Source organism: Diachasmimorpha longicaudata, chromosome 17 (genome assembly GCF_034640455.1).
Source record: "Diachasmimorpha longicaudata isolate KC_UGA_2023 chromosome 17, iyDiaLong2, whole genome shotgun sequence".
Classification (NCBI taxonomy): Eukaryota; Metazoa; Arthropoda; class Insecta; order Hymenoptera; family Braconidae; genus Diachasmimorpha; species Diachasmimorpha longicaudata.
In genome coordinates, this window is record NC_087241.1 from 3,117,091 (window position 1) to 3,140,723 (window position 23,633).

The 23,633-nt window shown below is 35.1% G+C and overlaps 3 protein-coding genes across 8 annotated transcripts; all 3 read left to right on the forward strand.

Annotated features, from left to right (window-relative positions):
• Positions 1-88: 88 nt before the first annotated feature.
• LOC135170515 (transmembrane emp24 domain-containing protein 7) lies at positions 89-2,840 on the forward strand. The gene is made up of 3 exons (XM_064136418.1): positions 89-454; positions 1,071-1,316; positions 1,413-2,840. Exons 1-3 carry the CDS (start codon positions 299-301, stop codon positions 1,638-1,640), a joined length of 630 nt encoding a protein of 209 aa, XP_063992488.1. The 5' UTR covers positions 89-298; the 3' UTR covers positions 1,641-2,840.
• Positions 2,841-3,594: 754 nt separating this feature from the next.
• Positions 3,595-12,227, forward strand: LOC135170637 (zinc finger FYVE domain-containing protein 9). Of its 4 annotated transcripts, none has more exons than XM_064136636.1 (9): positions 3,595-6,227; positions 6,396-6,655; positions 6,786-6,885; positions 6,994-7,070; positions 7,735-7,912; positions 8,375-8,590; positions 8,683-8,805; positions 8,973-10,240; positions 10,486-12,227. In XM_064136636.1, exons 1-9 carry the CDS (start codon positions 4,277-4,279, stop codon positions 10,639-10,641), a joined length of 4,329 nt encoding a protein of 1,442 aa, XP_063992706.1. In that variant the 5' UTR covers positions 3,595-4,276; the 3' UTR covers positions 10,642-12,227. The 4 variants fall into 4 exon arrangements, with proteins under 4 accessions (XP_063992706.1, XP_063992707.1, XP_063992709.1 ...); XM_064136637.1 differs by having other exon boundaries at positions 8,402-8,590; XM_064136639.1 differs by having other exon boundaries at positions 7,798-7,912; positions 8,402-8,590.
• Positions 12,228-12,741: 514 nt separating this feature from the next.
• On the forward strand, positions 12,742-22,364 carry LOC135170639 (dnaJ homolog subfamily C member 5-like). 3 transcript variants are annotated; one of them, XM_064136640.1, is made up of 7 exons: positions 12,742-13,020; positions 14,158-14,296; positions 14,534-14,686; positions 14,834-14,965; positions 16,697-16,741; positions 17,504-17,666; positions 19,442-22,364. In XM_064136640.1, exons 1-7 carry the CDS (start codon positions 13,001-13,003, stop codon positions 19,504-19,506), a joined length of 717 nt encoding a protein of 238 aa, XP_063992710.1. In that variant the 5' UTR covers positions 12,742-13,000; the 3' UTR covers positions 19,507-22,364. The 3 variants fall into 3 exon arrangements, with proteins under 3 accessions (XP_063992710.1, XP_063992711.1, XP_063992712.1); XM_064136641.1 differs by having other exon boundaries at positions 16,700-16,741; XM_064136642.1 differs by lacking the exon at positions 16,697-16,741.
• The last annotated feature ends 1,269 nt before the right edge of the window (positions 22,365-23,633 follow it).

Genomic DNA, 23,633 nt, shown 5'->3' on the forward strand with positions numbered 1-23,633 from the left:
TCGGTAACTCAATGACATCACCGGTTTCCGTCGCTGCAGCCATTATTGCGTATTTACCGGTGGCCAGATGGCGTCGTAAAGTTCCAAAGATAATAAATATATTACAGCAACATATCCGGCCACGTTAAAATAGCTTGTTTCACGTAAAATTCAGTGGCCGGGAGTGATCGTTAATTTCCGGAGATATTAATTAATCACAAACAAGAGGTGGCCCCAATTGTCGGATAAAGTTGCTGCAGACGTGAATGTGTCTTTGAGTCGTGCTTGATCACCATTACATTCATACAAAATTGACACAATGAACTGTTGGACGACGTGGCTAGTGGTTGTCACCCTTCTGTCATCGTTGCTGTTCGTCGGGGGTGTCGAATTAACCTTTGAATTGCCGGACAATGCCAAGGAATGTTTCTACCAAGCTATTGAAAAAAATCAGTCAGCTACGTTGGAATTTCAGGTACTGTCTTTGATCATAACCTCTGGCTTATGTTACTGGATTTTCACTGGGCTCCTCGACCTTGAGGACTAGAATAGCCGAATTAGCAGTTTTCGAACATCGAGGGAGGAGAGTGGTATCATCTGGGGGCAATAATCGTGCGATATCTCCGAATTTAAGGGAGATAATGAGATTTTTGTAATGACATTTGTTGTAGCTTTTGAGTCACTCCTCAGAAAAGGTTATGACAAAAATTTTGATATCTTCCTTAGATGTCAAGATATTTACCAAAAACTGATCACTAGCGAGAGGTGGAGTACCTTGGTTCACCACTTCGCTACTGAAATATATATTTTATTAATTAAACAAGTGGTTTTCGCATTTTTCCCTGAGGGAGTGGTTCATTCCATTTAATCATATATTTCTTGAATTGGGAACTAGAGTGTAATAATGTGAAAATTATATTTTTTACTAGAGTTTTTGCCTGTAATTCAATGAACAATTGTTTCTCCTTCAAGGAACGACTCTTTCTGGTCCGATGAAGCAGTAGATTTTAAACAATTGAAATTGTCTCTTGAGACTCATTCCCAACGTGACCTGTCTCAGCTTCTAGACTAATCGAAAATAATACTTTCAGGTTGTTACTGGAGGCCAATATGACATCGACGTCACCCTCGAAGCTCCCAACAAAGAAATAATTTATCGTCAAGTGAAAACGCAATTTGACTCGCACACTTTTGTTGCATCACTGGGTGGCGAGTACAAAGCCTGTTTCAGCAATGAATTTTCAACATTTTCGCATAAATTAGTGTATATGGACTTCCAAGTTGGTGATGAGGATTCGCTGCCTGGATTTGAAGAGCATGTTACTGTTATGACGCAGGTAAAGCCTCTCATCCTTTGAATTAAATTTTTTCCAGAGGTAAAATTTCGCTGAATTTCTGGAGATTTAATTTTCAAAAATTTGCTTCGATTTCAGATGGAGACGTACGCGCAGGATATCCATAAGAATTTAGTACGCACAGTCGACTATCAGACTTCCCACAGATTGCGTGAAGCACAGGGTCGTAAGCGCGCTGAGGACCTCAACGAGCGTGTCCTATGGTGGTCGATAATGGAAACAGCTGCGATTCTTATCACAACCGTTGGACAAGTCTTGGTACTGAAGAATTTCTTCACTGATCACAAACCCTACCAGAGACTCTGAAGACCGCAGAGTACAATCTCATGATGCATTAAAGAGTTATTGTATTTTTTTTGTGGGAAAGTGGCAGGGATACACCCCAAATCTCTCAGGATGCAGGCAATGATCAACAACGTTTTTCACTGCCAATTTATGGTTTCTTGATGCCAGTTTCAGGGGTCTCAGAATGTTGTTATTTATTTCGAATGATCAGTGTAGTTATTTCTTTAATTTACAGACCGTGTAATGCACTTTAATTTCTTCCAAATGTAATTTGATTAATCTAAACTGAAGATACTAGTAATAAAGGTAACGTGTGAAAAAAAATTAATGAAAAAATCCAGCCGTTTCGGTTTGAAAATTCTATTGAAATAATTTTAGATTAGATGACATCAGAGGCCATCATAATTATTCAATAGAATTTTAATAGAATTGTCAATGAAATTATTTCTTATGTGAATTGGATAGCGAAGTTATTAAACGGTTCAAGTCGATTTCGCTTATTGGTTCGTTATCAATGCATATCTTAGAATCTACCGCTGATAGCGATTTTTTTATTGGGAACTTTTTTTAGAGCTGATTAAGAGCTTCAAAAAATGTCTTGACAAAAAATTTGTGCCTCCTTCAGATTCGGAGATATTCCTTACCGAAAGCCAGGTCGACTGGATCATCACTTGCATTCTGTTCTTGATTGTTGAGAATTAATTATTAGAGCTGATGACTTGAAGAATTTACGTTATTATTGAAGTGATAATTACTAATCTTTGAGGGGAACTAATGTGGGTGTAACTCGAATATTAGAAGAGTCATTTAAAAACATGAAAAATGAATGAATAATAAGTAATAGTCTTCTGAAAGAGGAAAATCTAAAAAAAAATTATTGAACGAACGATATTCTGGTTAATAACAGAATGCAAAGTGTCGATTTAATGCAGCCAAGGGAAATTTCGTGAATGAAAATTGTAAATTGTCCGTAAGGAGTTTCCCTTGAATTGCAAATCGAGGATTTAAAAATAATATACTGCTGTCAATCTTCCCTTTAAAATTAGAATCGGGATGAGCTTTGTACGAAAAAATAAAATTTCCGAAGCTCATTGCCGTTGTTGGAGCAAAACAAGTAGGAAAAATAATTTTGCATGTATTAGTCGTGATTTTTACACACTTGTGAACATTGTAATAGAATAAAAAATGTTCGTACAAACAATTCAAAAATTTCAACGATCACGTGTTCTCGATTATTTATTTTTTTTTAATTTTATAAATTTGTTTACGTCCTTCTGCTGGAGCCATAAAATTTCTTACGAATTTTTCTTATGAGTGTCATAATGTGACACGTTTCATGCTTGCTTTGGCAATTCCGAAGCATGTGGCAAACGTCTGTGTCAACACAATTGTTTTCTGGTGATGGCAAACGCAGACTTTATTTTATTCCTTAACTTGAATCCATTGTTTGAAATATTTTTTTTACTTTTTTTAACACCGGCATCATCTTGTAGAAATACTGGTTTATTTTTTTATCTTATTTGTTATTATTTATGGTTTTACTTTTATCATTTTCATACGAATGTTGACATAGACCGAGTGTCAAAAAGTTTTTCTTCAAAGAACCAAAATGAAAATAAAGAAATCATGATTCCAAATATAGTTGAATTTTCAATTTTTTTTGTTTTAAATTTGTTTAATTGCTCTCTCGGCAATTATCCAAAGCTCAGAGACGTATAATATATAGACGGAATAATTAGACGCGAGTCTCGGTGCTCGTAGCCATCTCTTGGCAATTGTCCAAAAGCTCTGGAATGTGTGATATAAAGATGGAATAATTTGATGAGATTCTCGCTCCTCGTTAATTATTAAAAAAATTTATATTTTTTTTAATGAACTGCTCGATATATTTATATTTGAAAACGATGAACAGTTGATACTTGAACATGTGAGTACTTCCTCATGTCATCTAATTAAACTCCTACAAGATGGCGCAGGAGTGCCAGAAATTTTTTTCATTCTTTTTATCGTAAGGCCAATAAATGGAATTTCGTGTGAATGAGTGGCAGTTTATACTCAACACAGGCACAAGTGTCTGATCAAAGAATTGAGTTTAGTAAATGCGTATTATTGGCAGTGCTCCGTCAAGACGTTGAGGTTCTTGTGTTGACGAGTCAAGGGAAAAGGCGAGAGACAAACGTCAAAAATGAGTGACTAACACACATAATCGAAGCATATTTTACTCATCGGAGGGGGATAATGAGTAGGTGTGAGCAGGAAGAGTCCTCGAGGTGAATGTTTCGTGGAATATTGTGTGAACAGTGGTATTTAGTGGTAAAAAAAATCATTGTTGAACATCAAGGAATATTGAACATGAGGGGAACAAGGCGTTGTACATAACCAACAAACAGTGACAAATACATATCCGGATGTTCAGACTCACATGACTTTTTCGTGATAACTATTGCAGTGTTGATCGATTGGGAATTCGCCTCCTGTTCTATCACTTTGTACTGAATATCGTTGGTAAATAATTGGTGCGACTAATTGAGATAACTAAAGCATAGAAGACTGAAAAATTCTGAATTGTCCGGCAGCTTCGAGTGGTGAAATTCATTGAATGTGACTAGTGGTACTATGGAATTGATGGTTACGTGATATTCCAAAGATAAAATAACATGGAGAAATTTGCTGTTGATCTTGACAAAGTGCTTGATGACTTTGAGTTCAATGAAGATTGTGCAGAGCAAGTTGCCTCAATTGCTCCAGCGAGAGTCTCCCACCCAGACCAAAGATCAAAGGACCACGATTTATCCAGTTCAGGTAAGACCCTAGAACATTTGGACGAAGAGAAATCCTGGCACAGCAAGAGTCACATCACTGACACCATTGACATACGAAAATCCGATGATCTCCACAACAACGATGAATCAGTCAACAATTTTTCAACTCGTGCTTATCAAATGGCCGACGACAAAGTCCAAGAGAAAAGAGTCGTTGATTTTCGGGATAATGACGAACCATCGTCGACTATTCACAATGACATAACACAAAAATTGGTGATGAAAAAACAGAATGATAATCAAACATCTAAAAATCACAACAGTTACGATAAAAAATTGAATCAACCAAACATAAAGCCAAGCGTTAGTAATGTTTTTAACAGTTTAAACGAGTACATTAATGCCACGACCACAAATATGGAGAATATAAGCTGTACCATAGACTGTCAGAAAGAGAGAAATGGTAAATTAGTGATAAATCCCGAGAATAATGACACTCAAATTCCAGAGGCCAAATCCCAGAGGCCAGTCCGAGTATTACCAGCTTATCAGAATATCTTGTTGCCCATGAAGTGCGAGCCATCTGTGAGTACTCAAATTCCAAACACTGAAAATGATATGGTCGAGTCAATGACAACTGGTCAACATCGAAAGCAGGGTAAAGTCGACTGTGCAGAGCACATTTACGAAAATATACAATTTGGACAGAGTCTACCAGCATCAAAGACATCAAGGGTGCAGGAAGCCTCGAGATCGTCGAGTCAAGACGAGACGAAACACATCTACGAGAACGTTGACTTTGATCAGTCTAGTGGAGGGAAAAATGATGACACTGTGTATGCCTGCATCTACATCGGGAACAAAGACATGCCAGAGACAACAACAGAGCTTGAAAAAGCAGCGAAACGACTGACCGAACAATTCCCGGATAATATCGTCAGTTCTGTTGATAAAAAGTCATCGGGACGTGAGGGTGAATCCCTTGTCTTTCAGAATGTCAATCTCAATGTTACGACTGAACGAAAACCCGTGGGTTTCTCCACAATCGATGACCTTTCGGAGGAGGAATTGAATAAATATCTGGCCGAGTTGGAGGCTGAAGAGAGGGCAAAGGAGGAGGCAGTGATTTACGAGAATCTCTCTGTACCAGGACCATCGTCGTCAGCTCATCACAGTCTCAAGGAGCAAACACGATGCATTCCGAGCAGACATGCCGATGAGGATGCCAATGAAGCGCCGATATTCGAGAGCGTGACTATTGGAGAACTTCCCAGGGTGTCTGAGCAAAAGCTCCAGGAGAAAGCAAAAAAATTAAGAGTCATTGATTACAGTAAGAGTGGAACCAGTGCTGAGTCGAGTAATTTTTTAGATCAGAAGTCGCTGGAAAAATTCACCGATTGTGACAAATTGATGGGAGATGCAAAGGGAAACATTTCTAACAAGACAACTGTTGGTGGTAAATCGTCTGTCAGTGATAGTGGCACCTCGAGGGGGAGCAATGGCGAGGAAATTGCAGGTGAGAAAGAACAACACATCGAGCAGAGGAATGATAACTCAGAAAAAAAAATATCGAGAGCTGAAGCTGGTGATGCAACGATTTCTGATGAGACCAGCAGTCATCAGGATCGACAGACTATAGGAACGTCTGGAGGAGCAGTTGAGGGCAGCAGCACTGCTGATGGCCCTCAGGGCGATGATTTTTCTACGGATATTGCGAAGGGTGAAGATGAGAATAATTCAACGATTGGAGAAGAAGATTACGTTGAAGAGAATGTTGATAAGTCGGCGAGACCTCAGACTCTGGATATCGTTTCTTCTGTCAGTATGGAAGAGTCTCCAGTGATAGGTGATTAATAAATGATAAAGATAATTCGTAAAGAAATACCTTTAGAGAATAATTTTTGCAAAAATAAAATGTGATTTTCTGTGTGATAAATGTAATTTTTTGGATCCAACAGGACTTGCTTGTTTTTATCTCCTGAGGTTTTTTATCATTTACTAATTTTTATTCTAGACTCATCAGAAACAGCATCACAGTTTCCTTCGAGTGGTGCGACGTGCACTCAAGAGCAAAATCCAACGATTGAAGAATCACAGGATCATCTCCGTGAACCCTCACCCGATGCCTCTGATAATTCATCGATGGAGTTTGGAATTATACTTGGAAAGCAACCACCATTTTGGATTCCAGACGGCGATGCGCCGAATTGCATGCTTTGTGATGTTAAATTTAATGTCATTAAAAGGCGACATCATTGTCGAGCCTGCGGAAAGGTAAATAATTTGCAAAAAACGTATTCAGATTTTTTTTTCTTGACCGACACACAGACCTGTCCCGTAGAAATTTAATCGCGTGATGTTACAAATTTCGCAAAAATTCGTTACAAAAGTGTTTCTCCCGTAGGTATTGTGCAACAAATGTTGCAGCATGAAGTATAGACTTGAATATCAAGGAAATATGGATTCTCGCGTGTGTGCACTGTGTTATCAACAACTCATCAGAGGTAAGCAAAAGATTCCCCAGTTGTTCTCGTAATTTTGTATCCTAAAATTACGAAAATTAGATCAGTGAGTGTGTGGTAGTTCGGTTAATTTCTTCATTGCGTTTTCAGCTGAGACTGAACCGGGAGGTGGTGAGTGGGCGTCTGGTTACTTGAATAACGTGGATGGTGGTATCAATTCACCACAGGTAATAATCTTTGTTAATAGTTGGTATTTAATACCTTTCGAACTTCTTTTATTAGAATAAAATTAAATCACTAGATGAATTTGAACGTAATTTTCCTGTAGTTGAAGTTATAAAATTATTAGGGTCTTTCAAACTTGAATCGATAAAAAAATTTCCTCGCATCAGTTACACCTCAAACGAATCGCCAATTTTCACTCGATTTATGGAATTTTCTTTGTGTATGTCAATTACGGTTTGAGGTGTCACATGTGATAAAATTGTGAATACTCCACGTAAATGTATTTTAATTAATTAATTGGTTAGTCTTGCAGTGATTTAAAAAAATTTCTACACGTTTTGTTTCTCTGTTAAAATGTTTCATAGGTGCCTCTCCCTCTCAGTTGATTTTTTTTTTACTGAGTTAATAAATTGCATGCTACTATAAGACCTGAAGTCTTCCACCCCTTCTATTCAATTCGTCAACCTGTAACAGCTTGTTGAATACATCCTCTTTGATATTATTTAATTTTAACTGCACGTTACAAATGATTTATTATTTCGTTCTCCTATTTATTCGTAAAAATAATGATCCAAAAGATGCAGATAAATTTTGCATGGAGAGCAGTTTTAGATTGTTGATTATGATCATATTTAGTACATCGGAGTATTCGGCAAATGGTTATAGGGAAGACAGCCCAATCCAAATAATCCAATGGAGTATTGCTCAACAATACCACCTTTGCAACAGTTAGCTGGCAATTTACCACCACCACCAACTGTTATGGTGCCTGTTGGAGTTCTTAAACGTGAAGGAAGCACGAAGCAACGGACCGAGGGCCAAAAATCAGTCATGTTCAGTGATGGTGAGTTATTCACGAAAGAATACATTCAAAATTGATGGCACAATTTTCTTTACAATAATTAGATCTAAAGCTTATTAAAGCCAATTGATCACTTCGTTATTAAATTACTTGTTAAAAAATTTGAATTAATTGAAATTGCAATTCCAATGATTTTCATGCAATTTAATTGACAATATCGAGATTATTATTCGTTCTACAATTTGAAGTTTCTATTTCTGTTATAATTAAAAAAAAAAATAGTTTCTCATCTGTCGCAATTGCCAAGATTCGCCTACACTAAGCAAACTCCAGTGAACCCATTTCCCATCCATTTTATGATTTATAAATTTATTTCATTTAAACTCCTCATTTTCTTTCCAACGTTATTCTTGTTTTGAGCATTTTGGTGTACCCAACCTATTATACAATTATCCTATATCCCGTTTTATTTTTTTTTATTACCCGCCTATACGTAAAACACAGGAATAAGGCCTGGCTGTGACCTGACAGAGCTCGACACATCGTGGAATCCCAAGCCACCCTATCGTAAGGCAAGCAACAAGAGAATAGCATCGCCAGGGCAGCAGTCAACAACAACAGCAAAACGACAAAATCTACCGCCATTAGATCCACACACCAATAGCTACATTCCGGGGGATACAAATATGTTACCACCAACTGTGACCATCCACAAAGGCCGTGAGTCATAAATAGTTGATAACAGTAATTATTACAATGAAAAAATTAGCACGAGGTAGTTATAATTAATGTCGATGAATTATCAATTTTAGAAATCAGTTATCAAGAAGTTGGGGACTCAGTTGCACTGTACGAATTACTTAAGAACGAGAACGAGCCACCGGTGATGTTCGCCATCAACAGGAATCTCTATGCATATGTAAAGATGACGAATTGTAAGTTTCATTCATCAAATTTTCATATTGCAATTTATCCAATTAAGATTTATTCTACAGAAATCTTCTGGCTAAGACTTTCAAACGTTTTTTTCCTTTTCATATGATAAGGAATAGCAATTTCAATTTAATTGTCAACAATAACCGAATTGTAATCATTTTCCCAGTAAACTGCTGTGTAAATAAGCTCTGCTGGAATGTGACATCACGTGGTCTGGCATGTGTCGGTCAAGACGAAGTGATCCTGCTGGTGGAGGCCCTTCCCGACGAAACCCAACTCCCGAAGGATCTCCTCATCCACATCAACCAAATCTACGTGGAGGCAGTGAAGGGAAACACTGTGACTGAACTCGGCGTGTCAATTCACCAGGAGGGCACCCTGATGGGTTCCCGGGAGCACGCAGGTTTCCTTTTCATTCGTCAAACATTTCAGTGTCTCCAGAAAATTGTTCTACCTCCACCTCCCTTCCTGGTGGGCCTCCTGGTACACCGTTGGGAGACACCATGGGCCAAAATATTTCCTCTACGACTAGTTCTACGTCTCGGTGCTGAGTATCGATATTATCCCTGTCCTCTCGTATCAGTTCGCTTCAGAAATGCTGTTTACTTTGAAATTGGTCATACCATCATGAAAGTACTTGCTGATTTTCGAAATTATGCGTATACACTCCCTGGTGTTAGGGGAATGGTAATTCACATGCAGGATCGTACGACAGATGTTTTATTTCCTCGAAATCGTTACGATCAGGTCATCAAGGGCCTCAATAATTCCAACGATCATGTACTGGCATTTGCTGCTAATTTTTCCATTCACGTTGACTCACATCTTGTTTGTATACAGACTAATACAGGTGATGAGAGCAATTATCAAACCCAAGCTATTAATATTCACAATAAACCGAGAAAAATCACTGGTGCGAGTTTTGTCGTGATAAATGGTGCCCTAAAATCATCAATGGGATTGTCAGCAAAATCAAGCATCGTTGAGGATGGACTTATGGTCCAGATAATGCCAGAAAAAATGGAAGCACTCAAGGCTGCCCTAAAAAATATGCACGATTTTACGATTGATTGTGGACGCCAGGGTGTACCTGAGCCTGATGAGACTGTTAATATTAAGTGGGTGGACAATGATGTACAGTTCAATCAGGGACTGAAGAGTCCCATTGACAACAAGCCCATGGATGGTATACCCTCGATAAGAGTTCACAATGGCAATGATTACATGGGAACCAGCAGATTTATTCGGTGGACTGAAGTCTTTATTATTAAGTCGGATGATCATCCCAATGGTGTTCATGATCCTGTGGATTTGAATAAATTGTCGGAGAGCATTGCCAGGGCTACTTGTGCAGCGTTGGTGAAGCTTCTGGATCTTCTGGCTGCTGCAGGACTGACGAAACTGGCGGTTAGAGCTACCATTCATCCGGATAACGTAAGTCTCAGAGGTCTATAATGATCTATACTCTATTTATTTTCTTATTTTGTTATTTAAAAAAATGAAAAAAGAAATATGTATAGAATTTTTCACTCGACTTTCGCATGCAACAATATAATCCTTTTGTGCAGTCTTGGAAGGTTCCATAAATGTTTGTCGTACGTCGAGTAATTTTTTTTGGTTTCCATAACTTCAGTAATTTTTTTTTGGTTTCCATAACTTCAGTAATTTTTGTCGAACAGGTCGGTTATGAAGCTGGCAGCGAGGGCACCCGCTTGCCGCCTATCTACATGAATAGTTTGGATAATGAACTTATTCAAGTTCTCCATAAAGCAGCCCAGAGCAGTCAGGATGCCAACACAGTGTTGGAATTAATATTTCACGTGTTGGATGACTAAGGGAATTTTTATTAACAATTTGTTGTACTACTTCCAAGTTGGTCCAATTCAACAGATTTTAGAGCTTAAGCCATCCGTGTTGATGATTGCAAAAAAAGTGTGGAGGTCAGGATGCATTTCAAAAAATATCACACGCAACGATTTTATTAGAGGTGTCGTGTAGATCATTGTGAGTGTTTCATAAACGATTGGATATAGATATTTATGAAATAAAAACGTCGTAGTATTAATTTTAGAGAATGTTTCATTGTAAATGTTCTTATTGTGCAATTTATTAGTTATATTTTCCACGAAAAATTGAGTATTGATTTTAGTTGGATATATATTTTGAAGTGCAGGTTTACTTTATTGGCACCTAAATTTGAGGAGCTCATTATGAAATTTCAAAATAGATCTAACATATCTTAAATTTTTTTGAGCGCATTTGCCAGATAATACTCAATTACTTTTTCGCCAATTCTATTTGAATGCTCTTCCGAAAACAAAATAATATACTTTTCGTAAATTATTCTATTGTGATATTTTTTCATTTTCTTGACGAAAAGAAAAGAATCGATTTAAAAAAAATGGAAAATTCGAACCGATGGAGTTTTATAAAATATTTTCCTTTGAAAGTATAATAGAAATTCGGTATCAATTTTTGTCTCAAAATTGCTCCAAGTTCGCTAGACCTACGATATGTCAGATCAATTTTAATCCAGATAATGCAAATATAATGAAAAACATGGTCCACATAATGAAAAGTGTAAGTTATGTATATAAATTATGGTTTTTTTGTAATCCGAGAGTTTTATCGAAGGACGTCGAGTACACAGGCTATCGAGATGACAAATATTTCGAAGTGAATAGAAGAAAACAATAGTTATACAATTGGTGATAACAAATGTATAGCAATGTTTTTATAGATCCGAAAAGATCGAGTAATGATCTGATGTTATATAGTTTATTATTTTTATGAGGCAATGGGGAGAACTGAACTCATCATTTGTAAAGTGTGATTGTTGTGAAGAAAGAACTGAAAGTAGTTAAGTTCTTCGGAAATGAAAATTCGAAATGTTTCAAGAAAATTTCGGAAAAACCGCATCTTTTTATGCGTCGAAGACACACGTATGGAAATAATTTATTGACAAATCTAGAGCATTTGCTGGGAAAATTGTTTTGCACTTGAAATGATTAGTGGAAAATAGTTAAATTTCCCAAATATATTGAGTGATTTTTTTTTCAAGAACATATGCAATGATAGAGAGAAAATCGTGATAATTTATGTTGAGGGATTCTGTGAAAGAAATGTCCGTAAAAATATTGCTAATTAATTATTACTGAAATTTCAAGTAAAAATTCCCCGGCAACTGCTCCCCCGACATTTTGTCATTGGTACATTCATATTGCCCATGTCTAAGTGTTTATAACATTTTCTTGTTTCTTTTACAAAGTTGAATAAATTGATTATAAACTCCAATAACAGTCTTAACAAAACAAGTAATAAGACAAAATCATAGTTAATACCAAACACCAAAATATAATGTATATACCTTGAATTAATAAACTGTAAATACGATGAAAAGTTGAAAAAAAAAATATTCTTGAGAGTCATTATTCTCCATTCATTGAATTTATTCATTTTTTAAATTGTTGCAAGTTCTCACGAGAATTCCCATTACTATTTTGCAACAATTCCCCCTAAAAATTGAACTAACACCGGTCGAGTAAATATTTTACACAACAACAACAACCTTAAGATATTATTGCTGACATCATCTCATTCTTCGAGTTTTTAAAAATCAATTTCTCAGAAAAAATTGATAAAAATGACATTGAAAAATGTACTATTTCTAAGTTTTATTGTTTTTCAATAAAAAAATTCCTTAAACTTTACCAAAAATTTCGAAAAATATAAATCATTAAATAATAACGAACCCTAGAAACCGTGTAAATTCACAAAAAACATGAAAAATCGAGAAAATATCAACAACAACTCCTGAAACCATTTCTTCGCGCCCCACAATTAAAAAACTCCAGTCCCTCCCCCATCTGGCTACCAATCAAACTAAAATATTGAATTTTTGCTACGACCGCTGCGGTAAGCGTGCGCTTTTGTATCTGTGTAAGAAATTCCAGATGTGCGCCAGCGCGTATGTCGTTTATGCTTTGGTGTATAGCTCCTCCGGCATCTAGGCATCGAGCAGAAAATGTTGGCTCAGTGATTCATTCAGTTTTATTTGATATAAAATAATTATCCCCCCCCACGAAGTACGTGAACAGTGAAGTAATTGTGATTAGCTAGTCGGCAGCAGCCAAGGCACCTCGGGAGTCCATTAAATTCGTAGATTACTGGGCTGTATATACTTATAATAACGCTATGGATCGAAGAAAAATGTCGTAAGTATTCTGCACACCTGATAACGCCCAAGGAAATGCCTCACCAAAATTCAATTTCGTACGGTAAAGGGCTTTATCAGTGTCCACACCTCGGCATTCTCCTTTGGAGTGCACCATTTTTGGTGATCCTGCTGGAAGAAAAAAATTTCTTCCTGACTTTTTGGGATCCAACTGTCCAGTACTGGAGCTTAATGAGGATTTTCCTCTTCTCGCATTTTAAACGTGAGCAGTTGGCATTGATGATTAAGATCAAGGTGTTATCCCGATTGATTTTGGTCGCACGTTTCGTGTCTGATTAACGTGCCTCTGCGCATGGGAGACCTTCCTCATTGTCATGTCTCATCAGCATTTTCACAACAATAATCATATGTCTGTGGTGACAGTATTTTATCATCGATAGATGTTCGTTGAAACATGTGGCGAATGAAAACACCCGAATACATTACGAATTCACGTAGCAAATGTTGGTTATTCACCGACTGCCATTGGGGGGCGTAACTTTGTTTTATGTTCACTGGAGGTGATTTTGACACTTGGTACTTATCGCCTCAGGTCTATATAATTTTAATGTCTAGAGATGTAATCAATATTGTCAAAAAATTGTGTCCTTCAGCAATACAACATGACAAATGTAAATTCTTTCGGGGTATCATGTGGGACATTCTTATGTTATCTTAATTCTCGGATATGATGTCAGCTTTAACTGCTACCCATAATCATCTGTTCTGGAGTTTATTATCGACAATTAATCGTTTGTCAAGACTGACATGTAGGGAAAACTAGAAACGTGGGGTTCTTCCTCAGCTAAAATATTATTTTGATCGATTTCCTGGAGATAAGGCAACCGAAGTCAGCAAATATTAGATCATTGGAATTTTATAAAAAAAATTGTGTACGATAACTCGTCCAAACGGATCTAATTCTATGAGCTGTGCTATCAAAACATCGTTAATTGTGTCTCGTTGAGCAAGAACTAATGAACTGCAATAGTAATCGAAGAGAATTTCCTACCGAATTCAATAAATTTTTTCAGTAATTTTTTTCGCACATATCTCAGTCCTGCGCTGATAGAAAAATTTATCAATCTCCGATTAATTAAATGTAACCGTCGACCAATCAACTTGATTATGTTCACAGAACATCGGGGGATTCCCTCTACCAAACACTGGAAATTGCTAAGACAGCAACACCCGAGGAGATAAAAAAAACCTATAGAAAATTAGCGTTAAAGTATCATCCAGATAAGAATCCAAATAATCCAGAGGCTGCCGAAAAGGTAGAGCAATTAATATCTAGGGAGTGAGTTTAAATTAATCGCTGGGAGCAGAACAGTTTATCTTAGTTCAGAGTAAAAAAAATTGATATTTTTCTGCCCAAAAGAATTCTAAATAAATTCGTTATAAAAAACGTTATAATTTCCTAAAACATCTGGAAAGCTGTTCTCTCTCAATGATGTAGATGCTAAGACATCATTGACATTGAATAATGACCCTAAACCCTATCATCAAAAAAGTTCAAGGAAATAAATCGGGCACACGCCATCCTGACTGATCTGACAAAACGCAACATTTACGACAACTACGGATCCCTCGGTCTCTACGTGTCCGAGCAATTTGGAGAAGAGAATGTCAATGCGTACTTCGTCGTGACATCTGGATGGTGCAAAGTGAGTATTCACTCATTACATTTCACCAGGTTCTATTAGTAAAACGGTCCAAGTCGTTTTTCAATCGCAATAAATTTCGTTACTAATAAAATAAAATAAAATAAATGTTGTCAAAATTTTTTTATAAATATTGGGAATTATTTTCAGGCACTATTCTTCATCTGTGGTCTTCTCACTGGTTGCTACTGTTGTTGCTGTTTATGCTGTTGCTGCAACTGCTGTTGTGGAAAATGTAAACCCACACCACCAGAAGATAGTGGAGTTTATCACAATCTACAGGTACGTAATGTGATAGTTAATACTTGTAGATTAAAATTCCCCATCAGTTCCTAATAACCAAGAGGAGAAATCATATCTCTTGATCCTTCAAATTTCTCCACAACGGATAATAGATAAATTATTGGTAATTGTGAGCTCACTGATTAAACTTATGGAAGCATTATTTTATGAACAAATACGACCAAACTTTGTAATTCACTGGAAGTGATTCGTATATATTAATATCGATAATCGATTGGGCTGCATGCACAATTTTCATTTGTAATTTTACACGATACAATGGGGTCTATTGACTGAGGTATGTGGCATTTACAAAAATACGAGTTATGCTTTCCTACACATTTTTCAGTTGCACAGATTAATACTGCTTCCTTATTTTACATTTTGCATTCAGAGAAATGACATATTTATTAATTTATTGATCTGATTATTTATTTTTTAACTGATTGATTTTTTCAACAAAAACAAAAGAGAGAACGTTTTTTTTACATTTTTAAAACCATGTATTTTCGTAATTTAGTTCAGTCTCACAGATTTTTTTAAATAAATGTAAACGAAGGTGAAATGGTTCAATGAAAACGTCGTTATGTTACTGTTTTAATTTTGATTAGTTAATTAAAAATTTTATTGATTTTTATTGATCGAAAAAATGTTATTAGTCAATAGAAAAGATGAAGGGTGTTTAAATATTTAAATATTTGAAAACGTCATTTCTCTGAATATGAATTTACAGAAGGAACGATTTTCCAACAGTTATGACTATTCACATGTTGTTTAACCTGCACTTTAGCATTTTTTTAGTATATTTTATTAATTTTCGCTAGGCATCACGTAGTTAAAATTTTCTAATCAGTGAATTCTGTATTGGTAAGTAAAGCACATGCTGGATTCGTCGAATTATCGAAGGTGTCTGTTATTAAATCATTATTGTCAATGAAAAAACACAACTTATTAGTTTCATCATCAGTAATCACCATCTATGCACCTTCCATAAGTTGAGTTTATTATTTTTCTCATATGCACACACAATATCATTGTCTTACTGCTATCCTAAAGAGAAATCAGTGAGTTACACAGCGGCATTAACAAAAGTATTCATTTTATTTTATTTTATTTTTCATCACGAATTGTTTCATTGCTCTCATGAGTTTTTTGCGATCATTGATTATTCCTGTACGCCTGGGACGTGGGGTATTCACTGATAATTCTAGGGTTCACGTCATTAATTTTCTCATTTGTCATGTCTATCGTGTCATTTCAGGTCTAGTCAATGTCAGAAAAATTTAATATTCTTTTTTTCACTTATTCAGCTCGACTTCAGAACTTTGCCTACAATTCTTATTGCAACTCCTTGTTGTACACGAACAAATTAATTGAAATAGTTTAACCTCCCGAAAAATAATGAAAGCAAGAAATTTATTCCGATGCTGAAGAAAATATTTTGTAAATAATAAAAAATTGACTTTTTAATGATGAAAAAGTGATTTTTTCATGAATAAAAAAATTCTCTTGACAGTTAAATTTAGACTTATGAATTTCAGGAAATAAAATCAATCTTTTTCTGTTGTTAATCATTCATTACGAATGCAGAGATATTAATAATAATAATAATTAAATTCACTCTCAGGCATGACGTGCATTAATTCAGAGACTGACACCTCCTCGTCTGTAAGATAATGCATTCGATCATATTCTCAGCAATAGTATTATGTTTTTCTTGTTATATGACAGCAGGGCCAGAATCAACGAGAAAGGCCAAGTGACGCTTTCGCAAAGGTATGTTCTTCATTTTGAGTGTTAAGTGATTAATTTACCCATCTTTCATGGAACTCGATCGATTGTTTATGGGTTATTCATCAATAGTATGCATGGTGTTAATTTTTTATTGAGTGATAGACCTGTTTTAGCCCAAACGAACTATCGATTTTTCTCGTGAATAATTTTTTTTCAAATTCCATTTTTAACAGGAATATTTCAAGCACGAAAAATATAATTCCGTTGATGTATTGGTACGGAAATTTTGAGAATTAATAAGAGTATAACAGTGTGCTAAATATTTAGAAATGAATAATTTATGAAATTAAAAAATGCATAATAATAAAACTGGAATAATTTCATTGAAGAATTTGGATTTTTATTGAAAATGTTCAATCGAAACAGTTTTGTAGGAAAAATTAATTAATAGTATTAATTAATAGTAAAATTAATAGTCTTTAGTTTTCCTATTTTTAAATGAATTTTCTAAAATTTTCCAATTTTATTTGTCGAAGAAAAACACTCAAAAATTATTTGCAGAGATATTGTTCCCCAAAATATAAAAAAAAATGAATAAATCACGTAAAAAGTCCTCAAAACAACAAAATATTTTTAGTTGAAAATTCCTACTCTGAAAAACAACGGAATTTTTCACTAGAAATTTAAAAAATCATGAAAAGGTTCAATAAAAATCTGATAAATTTTCTTTCATGAAAATTTCCCATCTCTATTTGTTATAACACAATAAAATATTCGACTTCCTTCATAATTTTTTAAATATAGGACGACGGAAGTGAGGATGAAGCTGTAACAAGCCAGCCAACGAGTGGAGCAGCACAAGGTGCCTCTTCAAACACTGTCTTCGCAATGCCACCACCCCCCGCGACCACGGCTAACGAAAGTACGAATCTGAACAGCGGTGGTCAAGGTGTTATATATACCACCAGTATGTCTGAATCACGATAATTAATTGCACCAGTTGATTTACACCTCGATGCACCTTCAATTTTTCCTCGATTTTTGATTTTGTAGTACGCTTGAAGGATAAACAACGGACGTTAATTAGGGTTAGATGAAGACAGTTTCATCACTGAATTTAATTTTCATTACGCTGATAGTAACAGCTGATATTGCGGAGAGAAAAAAATAGGGGGAAATTAGCCTGAGAAGCCCGATAAAAAGTGAAAAGGAAAAGTTTCTGATTTGTTTCATCTATAAAATCGTAATGATATTCTAGAATTTGGTTGAAAAATTTCATTCACAACTCCTTTGTGTTTCCAAAGAGGTGTTTCATAGTACTCAAGCTGATGGAACGTTTTCGATAAAATTCTTGATTTATTTTTTTGAGTTTGGTTGATAAAACGACAATAATAGCGAAAATTAACAGAATTCTTCATTTCATTTCTAACAGAACTTCTATAGAATTTGTAAGAAGTTGAACAGATTTTGGTTGGAAATTTACTGTAAAAAATACATAGAAAAGAGAGTCTAGTTAAATGCTATGAGACTTTTTTTGTATACGTTATTTCATCAAAATATTTTCCTTTCGAATTCCTCAGCTCAATTTTTCAATTTCATTTGCTCGATCTTTCAAATAAAAAGAGAAGAACATTGAATCGAAAAAAACCTAAGGAAGTTACGCCGGAGAATTCCCACGGGAATGTTATTGGAAGTTGAATATTTTTAAACAATCGTCAGGACGATGCATAATTCGCTAATATAATTTTTAATAGAAGTTCGATGGAGATAACATTTTCTGGATTTTTTATCCAGTGATTTTCCATAATTATTTGACTTTTCAGAAATTTCTCTCCAATTTTTTTCCTCACCATATATTTATTCGGACAATCGCGCGTATATCTCTAAATTTCGATTGTTTTCCATATCTCATCGATTACCATATTGCTCTGAAATAGATTATGGAATTCCGAATATTCTGAGAACGTATACGTTTAATGACTAAGCGTATTATACCTTTGATACTAGTTGCGCAACGATGTGTGATTTTTAATATTTTTTTTTTGTAATAAAAAAAGTAAGAGTTTAATTTTTTCTCTGTTTTATTTTGTAATTACTGACGATGCTGGGCATGACGCGAATCATAGGAATTGCCTTACAATTTATTTATTCACCGTTTATCGAACAAGACGTTTCCATCTCGACGAAGTGACCGGAAAGACAAATGACATTAAAATGTTTCTCCATTATTTTCCTGAAGATTCAAGAATTATATGTATTAATAAACTTTTGTTTTCTTTTTTAATTCTTTCCCCTTGGTTGTCCATATATTTATTTATTTTGAATAGCTAGTTGGTCCATTTAATCATGATGCTTGACTTAAATTATCAACCGATCATTTTGCGATAACAATTAAATTAAACTAATCACACCGATAACTGATCGATAATGCAGGAGTGACCCAATTCTTTTATCTTTAGGAATCCAGGCAAAAATGATCGAAATGTATTGAAAATTAAATATTCATCGTGACATGATCGATATGAAATTTGCATGAAAATTTTTAATTGTTAAATATGAAAAACGAAGAATATTAACGACGCATAACATCTCTGGTTATTTATTTTCAAAACTAACAAATATACGTGTCGAATATTTTTCATCAAATTTTCATATTTCATCAGTTAAAAAATGATGGAGCAGTCCAATTGTAAAAATTTATATTCTATCAAGTGATATTAATAAAAATCGTGTGGCGTCCAGTCACCAATCCTTTTGCAGCTGGAGCTGCGGCAGAGGCCGCAGCCCAAGGAGCAACCAAGTGGTAGTTGGGACCAGCCGATGGAATTCCGCCACTATTTAATGGATAATATAACCATTGCTGAATACGTTTATCAGCTAGTGGCAAAATGTTATTGTTAGGGAAATGAAAAAATATATTATAGTAATACGTCGACACAGTACATAAAACTACAACTAAAAAATTTGTTACATGAAGTCAAAGAAACCTTATTTCGTCGTAAGATTATCGAAATCCCTGTACAGAAATTCCGTTTAGCTGGGTCACATGATTTTAGTCAATTTCAAATGAGACACATTGAGCTTTGTATAGGGAAGACACGATACTCGTCTTTATGACTTTTTTTTCATGTTGTTTACTCCATTGGGAGAAATTAATTTGTACAATTGAAATTCGACGAACAGAGAATTACGAAATTTTAAAAGTTTAGGTTCAATATTAAGATAAAGAGTCATTTCAGTAGAAGTTTTGAGATTAATTACTCGAAAATATGTTATTTATTGCGTGGATTAATGTGTATTTGAGAATAAAGAGACCTCGCCAGGCGAAAATTTTCAAATTTGAGGAAACGAGTGTGAAAAAATTCAATAGAACAATAAGGAATTCGCAAGAAAATTCCATTAGAATTATCTAAAAATTCTATAGGAATGTTTATAAATTTTATTCTCGTTGAACACTCGTTATTTTTTTCGTTGATTTTATGAGATATATGATAGAAAAAAAGTCAAGAGATTTCGCTTTTTCCACATAATTATTCCCTCGAATGTTTTCTATAACAGTACGTGAGTATAAATTTTCTAAATTTTTTTACATAACTGAAAAAATCCAGAAAATGAAATTCATGTCCACAAAATTAATAGAAACAATTTCAACCGGAAAATACAAATCTATTGACTTCTTTATTGGATTTTTTCACATGAAAATTTTCTGCGATGACATTTCAGCCAAAATGGCTTGTGGCAAATGAGTTGTAGATAATCTAAAGAGACTAAATAATATTCGTAAATGTTTAACAACACGAGATGGGTGACAGCTGCAGGCGTCACCCTCTTCCCTTGCCAGAAGGGGTTGCCTCAACGACAATGGCTTCCCCTCGTGTTTCTTAACATTTACAAAAATTATTTATCCTCTTCAAATCACTCTCTAGCTGTTCCACCCGATTTCTAAGAAATATGAATAAATGTTGCAACTGTCCCCGCGTTTAAATATTTTTTCACCCCCGGGAGGTCTTCACATCAGTGTATATGCAGGCAATATACCACTCATCCAACATAAACATAAACATAAACATTTCTAGTCCTCAGGAAGAAATAATGCATTCTAGTAAGAGCCAAGATTACGTTCTTCTGTCCTCTTATGACGTTATTAATAAATAAAAATGCCTAAGGTTCCATTCATATGTTTATTCGACTAATTAACAGACTATGAGATCCTTCATACCATATGATACAAACACGTATTAAAAAATTGAATCGAAAAATCAAACGCTTTCTCTAAGAAAAAGTTAATAGAATTTCTCGAGGAAAACTCCGGGTTTTCTTTTAAAATTTTTCATTCCTCCGTTATTGACCTTCTATAAATAATATTAGACACATGCCCCTAAAAGACAATTTATCATCCCCCCACGCTCCTGCATGAACCATCTAAAAGCATTTCATATCAATTCATGCTGATCGAGATCCACGATTAATAGGAACCCTTCGAAATTGCGGAGAATGATTCCTCACGCCTGTAATTAATAAATTAGAAGTGAACACTAAGAAATCGATTTTGCTGGCAGCAAATACGATACACAGTTACTCGTTTGCTTTGTTAATTAATAACCTGTGTGAATATTCCATGTAGTTTTTCCATTCGAGGAACTTTATAATGTAAGTCATAAGGGCGGTAGATAATGATAAAAAATAATTAGACAACGCCGACATTTTGTCGATTATCTTCCGTCGAAATTAATCGTCTTCGCAGCCTGTGTTGAGAATTTCTACGAATAGTAGACTAACGTTCGCGGTCTTATAGAAATGTTCACCCGAATTTAAATGCATTTGAGGAATTCTGGGTCTGTCTTTACCGACTAGTTTACATTTTTTCCAGCTTCCGAAACCCAAAAAATCAGATTGTTAAATAAATAAACTCTAGCTACTGACTAATATTTTTTTCAATGCTCCTTTCTGTTTTTTTTTCAAAATATTTATAGCTTTTTTATTGTGAAAGTCAACCATCTGGTGCACGAAAAAAATTCTACAAGAAATTAGTCAATTCATTAGAAAATATCTAACGAAAAAAGTCTAAAAACTTCTGTAATATTTTCTGAATTTTTTTTAGATACTTCTTGTAAAATTCTTTAACGTAAAAATTTTCAATTCTTCTTTCTATTTCATGGATTTATGGGTTTCGTGGATGTTTGTAATAATTTCCATACCCACACCTTAAAAATTGGACCAAAACATGGTGTGATATAACAATCTAATAATCATCAACCCCGTCAACTCGTGCAACGGAATCTTGACCCCTAAACTGATTGTTATATGCGAAAAACGTTGCAACGTCTCGTTTTTTCCATTCAACCTGCACATTAGGAATTCTTGTTAATCCATTAATTAATTCCCTTTCCATATTTTTTGAGAAATTAATTCGTTTGAAAGATGTCCTTTCTTCTGTCTCAATAATTGTATACATAGGCGTATAGAATTTAATATATCATTAATTAATAATAACAACAGCAACAACAATAATAATAGTAATGTGATTATTAACGACATGAGTGTATCTATCAACTATTTCGGATGTTAAAAGCGTACCAGTTGTCCTATAAAATTTAGATAGTAACTCGATATCTATCCAATGAAGATATAACGTATTTATTGTAAATAAATGGAATTATGATAATACAGTTTTTTTTATTTCACCCTTCATCCCTCGATTGTTTTTTCGTACAACAACTTCAGACGAGAACGCAAATCGCTGATGACGTTTGAAAGAGTGTGACCTGATTAATTATCTCGAGTTATTAATTTATGTGAATAAAATGCCCTCGAGTGTACGTCTTGATTACACCCCTTCGGCTATTGATCAGCGAATAAATGAGCTGTTGGACCGACGAGCTGGGGCCTACGAGAATCTTTCAACTGAGACAACCAGACAACAACTTGTACGTGACTTTTAACAAGTAACCTTAGCATTTCAGGTGGAGGGAGAATGAATTCTTCAGAAATATTTGAGTGAAAATTTGATACTCGAGATGAGGCATCGCGAGGTTGAAAATAAGGGTCATAGGGTCCTGTGGAGGTCATTAATTAAAATTACTCGTTTCGAATGTGGAAATTATTCTCTGCTCATTACTAGATACCTTTTTTTCTGAACGAACACTCGGAATTTCTCAGGGAATTTCTCTTCCTATTATTGATAGAGGAATGTGATAAGAGAGAATGGAATTTTCAGGAAAAATATAAGGGGAACCGGGCGTTGAGGCAGGGATTGTTGAAGACAACTCATCGTCATGTGCTGGACATCGTCGCACTGATGCTGAATACTCAGAGTAACACTCTGGAGGAAGGAATTTTAGATAAAGATGAATATGTCCAGGTGTTTAGTGATTTCTTTGCTGAGGGTGGACGTAGAGCAGTGCTGATATATTATCAGCCGATGGATCCACCTCCATTTGGTACATCCATCTTTGTCCTGTTTGGGATGTCGTCCTAGTAATTGTGTCCATCCCAACTGATCTCCAGACTAAAGAAAATCAACTCAGGAAATTATTCGAATGCGATATAAATTTTCTTCTGGTCATTTTCATTTATCTTCATATTTTCTTCTCGTCCGCATAGACTCTGGAAGATGGACATTGCAGTTGTCCAAAAATTCTTCATTTATCCGTTGCTGTGTTACTGATGGCTCTATGGAAAAATTCACGGGAAAATGTGTGATTGTGTATCGGCTGAATCCGAAAGTGGAATTCGCGACCAAACAGTTACTTCAGGTTTACTGAATATTTATTGAGCTTTTCTAATTCACTTCAACGACTAGATCTAATTTTTTTTCAGGAGACTTATTATGCGTACACAGAAACCGATGAGTCGTTCTTGAGTACTTTGTACGGAGTTTTTAGTCTCATGAAACGAATAAATATTCCCGCAATTAAGTTGAATTCACACTGGG

What these genes read in the sequence shown, in the direction of transcription:
- LOC135170515 (XM_064136418.1), top strand. Translation starts at nt 299, where the DNA reads ATGAACTGTTGGACGACGTGGCTAGTGGTTGTCACCCTTCTGTCATCG. An exon ending in CAGCTACGTTGGAATTTCAG is followed by an intron (nt 455 to 1,070) that starts GTACTGTCTTTG and finishes TAATACTTTCAG; the next exon opens with GTTGTTACTGGAGGCCAATA. An exon ending in ATGTTACTGTTATGACGCAG is followed by an intron (nt 1,317 to 1,412) that starts GTAAAGCCTCTC and finishes CTTCGATTTCAG; the next exon opens with ATGGAGACGTACGCGCAGGA.
- LOC135170637 (XM_064136636.1), top strand. Translation starts at nt 4,277, where the DNA reads ATGGAGAAATTTGCTGTTGATCTTGACAAAGTGCTTGATGACTTTGAG. An exon ending in ATTGTCGAGCCTGCGGAAAG is followed by an intron (nt 6,656 to 6,785) that starts GTAAATAATTTG and finishes TTTCTCCCGTAG; the next exon opens with GTATTGTGCAACAAATGTTG. An exon ending in CTACCATTCATCCGGATAAC is followed by an intron (nt 10,241 to 10,485) that starts GTAAGTCTCAGA and finishes TTTGTCGAACAG; the next exon opens with GTCGGTTATGAAGCTGGCAG.
- LOC135170639 (XM_064136640.1), top strand. Translation starts at nt 13,001, where the DNA reads ATGGATCGAAGAAAAATGTC. An exon ending in TGACATCTGGATGGTGCAAA is followed by an intron (nt 14,687 to 14,833) that starts GTGAGTATTCAC and finishes AATTATTTTCAG; the next exon opens with GCACTATTCTTCATCTGTGG. An exon ending in GAGTTTATCACAATCTACAG is followed by an intron (nt 14,966 to 16,696) that starts GTACGTAATGTG and finishes GTTATATGACAG; the next exon opens with CAGGGCCAGAATCAACGAGA.